The following is an 8021-nucleotide window of genomic DNA, read 5'->3' as shown; positions in this document are numbered from 1 at the left end:
ATAGCCTAAAAAAAATGTGTATCTCTTCTAAAAACGCACCCCCCACTAGAATGTGTTAATAACACATGTTGGAAATATTTTTTGGTGTTAAAAATCACCCTGCTAAATACTACTTCATATAACAAAAAAATAGAACGGTAAGCATCTCAAACAAAGGACTGATTGTATCTGGCTGTTCCACCTGTGACCTGTGGGTGGCAGCTAAGCGCCGACGACGACCATCGTACTCCCACAAATACAACAAAGAAGAAGTGTCTGCCAATGCAGGGCAATGGGGTATCGGTAAGTATCGTTATATTCGTCAACCGGTCGATCAAAAATGACTCAAAAGACATATGAATTAGCCAATATATACAACTGAATTACACATTGCGATTGCAAACAAAGAGCGCAATGTTGTGTAATCCACTGCAGTTATTGCCGAGCTAATCGTGACAGGCTGCTGTCCGCCTACACAAAGCAGCATCTTCACTGTCACCGTTAGCCGGTTAGCTAGCTAGCTAGCTCCTAGCTAGCTGTCAGCGTCAGTGATGTTATTGTAGCGAGGTAAGATAAGCTTATCCAACATGTATTTCTTTTTTTTTAAACAGTCTAACGTTGACTTGTGAATTTCAGACGGATACAACGTTAGGTGACGTTAAACACAGTTTAGCCTTGCCGTCGTGGAGCTGGAAGCAGGTGACCACTGACGTTAGCCAACGTTAGCTAATTAAAATGTCATACAACTAGGGTCATGACTAATACGTTAATTAAAAGCGAGACTGCTGTTACATCAGCGACTTGTAACGAGTTGCTGATGTAACCGATAACTAACTAGCTAGACTATTCTGATAGACTTCCAATTGAGTCTGTCCTACATTTCAGTCAATTGCATCAGAGACAGAGACCTATTTTTATATTCCCTCTGGGTTCAAAAGACAAGACATGAACACCGGTCTCTCCAGATGAACACGCTGTGTTTGTAGTTATGGAAATGCTGTCTCAGGCTTTTTGACTTTAACAGTGTCTTCATTCTAATGAAGGGTAACCTTCAGGTTAGGCCTGGTGTATGCAGTTATTTTTTTTTTAAATGTGTGTTTTAAAAGGGTCATTTATTTATTTATTTATTTTGCTAATTGTGGGGCTGCAATGCTAAAGCGAAATGTAGCTGATGTACATGTTTTACTTATTCATTTCGATCTGCGAGACTACATGGACAGTGGCACAGTTGTAAAGGTGATACCTTGTGCTTTTTACTATTTGTGGAGGGTTAAGCCCCACCTGTCATGTCTGTAATGCTCAGTCTGTGGTCAAATAGTTCAAACCGTATATCATATATATAACATCTTGCATACATTATGTGTACCAAGCAGACTGCTTTTTTTTTTACAGCCTATGGTATTAACTCATGCACATCACTGTGATGTCTGTTGTCTTTATTGTTTTCATTGTGTCATGTATATTTGTTAAACCATGTCATTTATATTTTATTTTATTATTTTCTATGTTTGATGCACAGTGTCAAAGGCACATTGCCAAAACCTTGAGGGGTTTCATTCCTCATTCATTCATTGAATGATATCAAAACAATACATATTTCTTTCTTAAAACGAGGAGGTGTTTAAGTCGCAGGTACTGTACTGTGGTAGGCTCAAACAGAACATTATACAGAGGTACACATCTTGCCAGCGTTTCATTTTATTATAAAGAACTGCTTGTTCACTTGGAACGTACTGTTTGCATATATGCGTTGTTAACACATCGGCCCAAAAAAAGTAATCCCTCTCCCTTCTCCCTTCCTTTCTTCTCCAGTCTACCTGACTCTTGCTGACCTTCAGTGGCGATTGGCCCCCCGCAGCCATCTGTCAGCATGCAAGGATTCTACTCCAAGCTGGACTCGTCCCCCGCCTCGTCCCCGTTATTGGGGGGGGCCCTCGGGGGAGAAGGGGCTCCAGTACCTCTCAGCCTGGCTGTGGAGACGGAGAAAGCTCAGGCTCTCCTACAGACATTCAGCTCCGCCTCTCTGCTGGCGTCTGCAGGACTTGGTGTGTTCTGTGTGGTGGCGGACCACGCCCTCCAGCTGTCCGTCATCCAGAACCACCTGTGGCTGCGCGCTGCCTTAGACAACGGCACGCACGGATTGGTGGGGCTGTGGTCATGGGCAGTTGTTATCGGACTAAGGAAAAAGAGCGATCTGTATGAGGTGCTGCTTGCCGGTCTTCTGGCATCAATCATAGACCTGGACCACTTCTATATGGCTGGATCCCTGTCACTCAAGGTAAGAACTGCACCCTTACTGACGGCTCTCACATATTTGATAAGACGAAAAAAATGTACCAAAAAAATTGGCAAAAGTGTATAACTAATTCATATTCATTTTAGAGAAGGGGTAATTCATTTTTATTAACATCTTGTAGTCAGTCCAGGTTTGCAATGGGTAAAGAGACAGTCAGTGTTTGCCCTTTATTAAATATTGTGTAATGATGTGTTTGTCTGGCACCATCCTTCTCACCAAGCTTTTTTTTTTTTTTTTTTGGCTTCGATTAAGATATAATTGCCCCTGAAAGCAGCCCAAGGAAAAAGAAAAACAATAGCAGAGTGTGTAGATAAATTGTAAATTTAAAAGTCCAGTATCCGCTGGGCTCTCCTCAGTGACCATAGATTATTGAAATGACTTTTCTTTTGGACTGTGTATTATTTTCAACCAATTTCTTCTTGAGATGTTATCAAAGGACGGAGTTAGAAAAGCTACATACCTGGCATGCCATCTTGCAGATTTGCAGATTTTTTTTTTTTTTTACATACGGTGTTCATTTAACACATTTTAATTGACGTTATGGCCACTTTGGTTCCATATCAAAGAACATCTGAACAAGGTGCAGACAGCAAGTTAACACTCAACATTTGACAGAGCGGCCATTATGTCTTTAGCTCTGTCTCTTTTCAACTTGGCGCAAAACATTGACTGCTGAATTGATATTTGGAAGAACTGAGCTGAATAAGTAGCAATCCGATGAGGGAACAGTGTTTCCTTTAGGATTTCTTTTTAGCAGTGGGGGGGCAGGTCTGTCCGAACAACAACCTAGTTCTACTTGTTGTTAAATTGCAGTGTGGGGGGTGCATTATGTCGGCAGGATACTTTAAAAGGCAACCGCGACTACAATTTTTTTGTACAGCCCTATTTCTGATACCGTGATGGCAGAAATGTTGCCATTTTTTTTTTTAAATATATACGCCATAAACTGATTACGTATGGGAATATGTGTGGTGAGCAATGCCATTTTAAAAAAATCTGGCAGAAATCAAGCAAATTGCTTATCAGTAGTGAGACATGACACATCATTCTGCAGCAAATGGCTTGCAGTAACACTCTTTGTAGATTGTGTGATGATATTATTTCACTGTCAATGTCGATATTATTCATCTTGCAAAACTACTTGGGGCTAAATCCCTCTCCCACTTTCTTCCAGGCTGCCGTCTCGCTCCCTCAGCGTCCTCCTCTCCACTGCTCCTCTCTCATCCCCGTCCTCTGTCTCTCCCTGCGCTTCCTCATGTGGATCGGGCGCCTCAAAGACGCTTGGTGCTCCTTGCCGTGGATGCTTTTCATCTCCATGGCGACGCACCACGTCCGGGATGCCGTGCGCCGCGGCCTGTGGGTGTGCCCGTTCGGCAACACGGCGCCACTTCCTTACTGGCTGTACGTCAGCACCACGGCGACGCTTCCTCACCTGTGCTCTGTGCTCATGTATCTGACGGGAACCAGGGACGTGATCTCCACCAAACACGGCGTGGCCATCGATGTTTAGAAGCCCCGGCTTGCCGACAACGTCCGACGCTGATCCGGTTATCGATCGCCTCCGGGGCTAACACGTTCTTCGCCGCTTGAAAACAACTTTTAAGATATTTGAATTACTGGAGAAAACATTTCTGGCACTGGACCCCCGAATGGCACTTAAAAGATGCTGCTGAAAGAGTAATTTGAGACATGGTTGTTCAGCTTAGTTGAAGAGAAATGTTGGCTAAGAATCCATTTTTTTATTTTTATTTTTTTATTTTTTTTTTCAGCCACAAAGATGAGGAAACTGTCATTACATAATAATGGGACAAAACAAAACATACAATTTGGGTTTCCATAGATGGAGACATCTGTAAAATAACACATTTTGAAAAAGGGACTTTCCAGCGTGAGTGCAAATAATGGATTTGTGTCTTTTGATTTTTTTTTTTTTTTCAGGTATTATGGAAATGTATCAGAATCCTGTTCACTTACCTGCAGAGTAATGCTTATCTTTAATAACTGTTTATGGAGTGACCCTTTAAAGCTTTGACATATCGTTTTGCGGAGGCTTGAGTGCTATCAGTTCATGTGCCCAGGCCACGATAAGGGTGCCGAGACTTCTTCATCGTCCTTTCTTGGCCCCTGAACTCTATATCGCTACATCCATCCTCGTCCTAAGAAGGAACACTCAAGGAAAAGTCAACCAAAGCTCAACCACAGGCCGTATGGGGCACTATAACGTATATTGTTATCAGTGTCAACTTTCACCCTCGGCACGTCCAACAGTATGTTACCACTGTTATTCCACTGTTCATTTAAAATAGGGACATTTAATGTATCGTGCATTCATTGTAGAGTGATTTCTAAATCGTCCACATTCCGATGACAGATCCACCGTTAATTATCACAAAAATGATCTTTGTCTGTTAACGCCTGTGCTATCCAGCTGTCACCTCTCTGCCACTTTAACAGACTCTTAACTCTGCTGCTTGAATGAGCCTTATTGTGAAGCCATTTTTTTTTTTTTTTTTTTTCCGCAAATCAGAGGTTTCGGTGCCAACCATGTCAGCCGTGGTTATTGATCAGGACTTTGTTTGCTGTGTAACCTGGCAGTCGTTCTCGTTTGTTTCTAAAAGAAATTTGCAACATCTAGATATGGCATTGGCATCGTTGGATTTAGCTGAAAAAGTCCTGTTGGTTGTACTTGTTAAAAGTTGATAAGGCTCTTTTAAATCAACGTGGGGAGTGAGAAGTATTCCACTTATAAGAGATGCTGGCCTCAAGATGCTGTTCAAGTAAAGATTGTTGGCTAGTTTTCTGACTTCCTACTGTACCAATGCCAGAAAACTGATGTCATTTTTACACATTCAAACAGGAAAATCCACTTTTGAGTATCATTTAATGACATGTTGTGCCTCAGTTGTTGCAGCCCAAGCTAAGGATCATGAACTGACAGGTGATTTTGTACTTTTACTGTCAGTGTGATAAGTGTACGGTGTCTCACATGATCTACCTATTTTACATCCGACATAGAAAGGATACGGGACCTGGAGAAATGCTGGATAATATTTTTTTGGAAGTTTTAAACATTCAAGGGAATTATTTGTTTAAAAGTGTGTCCATTGACAGTAATATCTTCATATTTACAGAAAAAAAAAAAAATGTTATTGCTGCATTAACTTGTTGTATATTGTTCCACTGCAGTTTTTGATATGTTACTCTTAATTAAATGATTGATACAGTGCATAATGCATACTGAAATTCCCAGTTGGCTTTTCAGTGCTGAAATCATGACTTGCAGGACATGGAGCGTTTATTTGAACTATTTATCAAACTTAGACTTAGAACATTTAGAGGTAGAAGTCATTACACTGTTTTTAGATGTAGACCGATCAAACACATTTATTCATTGAGTTAACAGTATTGTTTACTATATTATACATAATGCATAATAATATGTGGTTAAAAAGTGGATTAGAGACATTATTCTAGTTATTTGAAGGTGATTGCTTTTAGTATAAAAGGGATGGTGGACCCCTCAAAGACGTTTCTAACAGTCTGCTTCTGTCTTGAATTAAGACATATTTTAGTTTATGCTGAAAACATAATCCCAGTATTCTTAAATACCGTCCACCGATAAATATTTGAATTTCCATCTGAGGTTTTCGTATTTTTTTTTTCTTGTGGCACTGCTGATGATTGGAAGGTTGCAGTTAGGCTTGCTGTACACTAGGTTGCTGCAGTGAGCTGTATGGATTCACAATTTGTCAATTTGGTACTAATCAGGTCCTAAAGTATGAGATGTTATGGAAAAGAAAATGTATTTTTAGTTTTGGTACGGTCTTTGTGTTGTTTTTTTATCTGCTGCAATTGCACGATCATCTGTGTTTTAATTTAGGAAATATTTCCCTTTTCTGGATTGGAAACTATATTGGAAACTGTACTACACCTACTTAACTGAAAGTCAGTTTTAGGAAGAAAAAGTTACACAATGGCTGCCGTCCCATTTAAATGATCATTTTGAGTAAAATGCGATCTCTTTTACTGCTGCTTCTGTTTACAATGTGATGCCCTTCCAGTATGCAATAAGTTGAATTCTGCACATTTTAAGTTTTTGTTTAAATTTTGTTTTGTATTTGTTGAATGTTTTTTATGACAAAGTTTTGATTTCAATATAGATAGTAACAAGATGGTTTTAATGTAGTGTTCTTTTTATCTCAATAAAATATATCCTGTGTATATATTCTGTTTGTGCATTAATACATGCTGTAAACTAGAAGAATCCATTAAAGGGCACACTATGAAAAACACATTCAGTGCTTGTGCACATACATTTGGGTATCTGTAGTGCATACCAATCCACAAACAAGCCCAGTCATTTGTACCGTATGTGTGCTGGCTAAATCAGAAAACATGGGATTCAACAAGTTATTCAGATTGAATTTTTTTCTACATACTATAGCTTTTTTTAGAAATACTATACTATTGTTCTTTTTTTTGATTTTTTTCAACATACTATTTAATATGACTTGTTTCCACATATTATACTGACTTTTTTCAGATTTTTTTCCAATACACTATGCTCTGACTTGTTTTTCCAACATACTTTTTTCAACATCCCATGCTATGACTTTTTTTTAGACATACTATACTATAACTTTTCTGGCTTTTTTAGACATACTCAAGTCAAGTCAAGTGGGTTTTATTGTCATTTCAACTATATACACTGTATATAGTGAAACAAAACAACCTTTCACCATGGATTTTACACATTTAAAATATATGAAAACGACATTCAAGACAGGCTACATTTGGTGCACACACATTATAGACTTTACATAAAGTGCAATTACTACTTAAATGTAGAGCATTTAAGAAATACAATGGACAGGACAGACAACAGACAACAAAAGACAGGGCATAAGTAGACTTGTAACAGAGCATTGATTGAGGTAGGATATATAGAGTTTTAGCAGCATAAAAAAAGATGCATTTCAGTGTGAGAAATTTGAATGTTCACATGTTTTGTTGTTCAACAGTCTGACTGCTTGACGGAAGAGGCTCTTCCCAATTCTATACTATACTATACTATGACCTTTTTCAACATATTATACTGACTTATTTTCGACATCTTATACTATGTCTTTTTTTGACATACTATGACTTTTTCTGATATTTTTCAACATACTATACTTTGTATAACATTAATTCGTTTATTTTTCTTGAGATTTTTGTGGGGCATTTCAGCCTTTATTGGAACAGATAGATATGAAAGAGGAGAGAGAGAGGGATGACATGCAGGAAATCGTTTCGGGTCTGACTCGACCCCTGGACCTTCTGCGTCAAGGTATACGCCTCCATATATGTGCGCCTGCGCTACCAACTGAGCTAACCCGGCGACACATTAATTTTTTTGACATACTATACAATGACCTTTTCAATATACTAGACTATGACTTTTTCGTACATTTCGACATTCTACACTATGATTTTTTTTTTCGAAATACTAGGCTTTTTACACATACAGTGGGGAGAACAAGTATTTGATACACTGCCGATTTTGCAGGTTTTCCTACTTACAAAGCATGTAACAGAGGTCTGTAATTTTTATCATAGGTACTCTTCAACTGTGAGAGATGGAATCAAAAAAAAAAATCCAGAAAATCACATTGTATGATTTTTAAATAATTAATATGCATTTTATTGCATGACATAAGTATTTGATCACCTACCAACCAGTAAGAATTCCGGCTCTCACAGACCT

General features: G+C 38.8%; 1 protein-coding gene across 3 annotated transcripts; it reads left to right on the top strand.

Moving 5' to 3' along the window:
• Positions 1-226: 226 nt before the first annotated feature.
• tmem267 (transmembrane protein 267) lies at positions 227-6496 on the top strand. 3 transcript variants are annotated; one of them, XM_039780700.1, is made up of 3 exons: positions 227-282; positions 1792-2257; positions 3450-6496. In XM_039780700.1, the coding sequence occupies exons 2-3, from the start codon at positions 1850-1852 to the stop codon at positions 3783-3785; spliced, it is 744 nt and encodes a 247-aa protein (XP_039636634.1). In that variant the 5' UTR covers positions 227-282; positions 1792-1849; the 3' UTR covers positions 3786-6496. The 3 variants fall into 3 exon arrangements, with proteins under 3 accessions (XP_039636634.1, XP_039636636.1, XP_039636635.1); XM_039780702.1 differs by lacking the exon at positions 227-282 and adding an exon at positions 294-546; XM_039780701.1 differs by lacking the exon at positions 227-282 and having other exon boundaries at positions 570-2257.
• Positions 6497-8021: the final 1525 nt, after the last annotated feature.

The sequence above is a fragment of the Perca fluviatilis genome, chromosome 17 (genome assembly GCF_010015445.1).
Source record: "Perca fluviatilis chromosome 17, GENO_Pfluv_1.0, whole genome shotgun sequence".
In the NCBI taxonomy this organism is placed as follows: Eukaryota; Metazoa; Chordata; class Actinopteri; order Perciformes; family Percidae; genus Perca; species Perca fluviatilis.
Note: the sequence above shows the minus strand (reverse complement) of the source record. Positions and strands in the feature narration are given on the sequence as shown.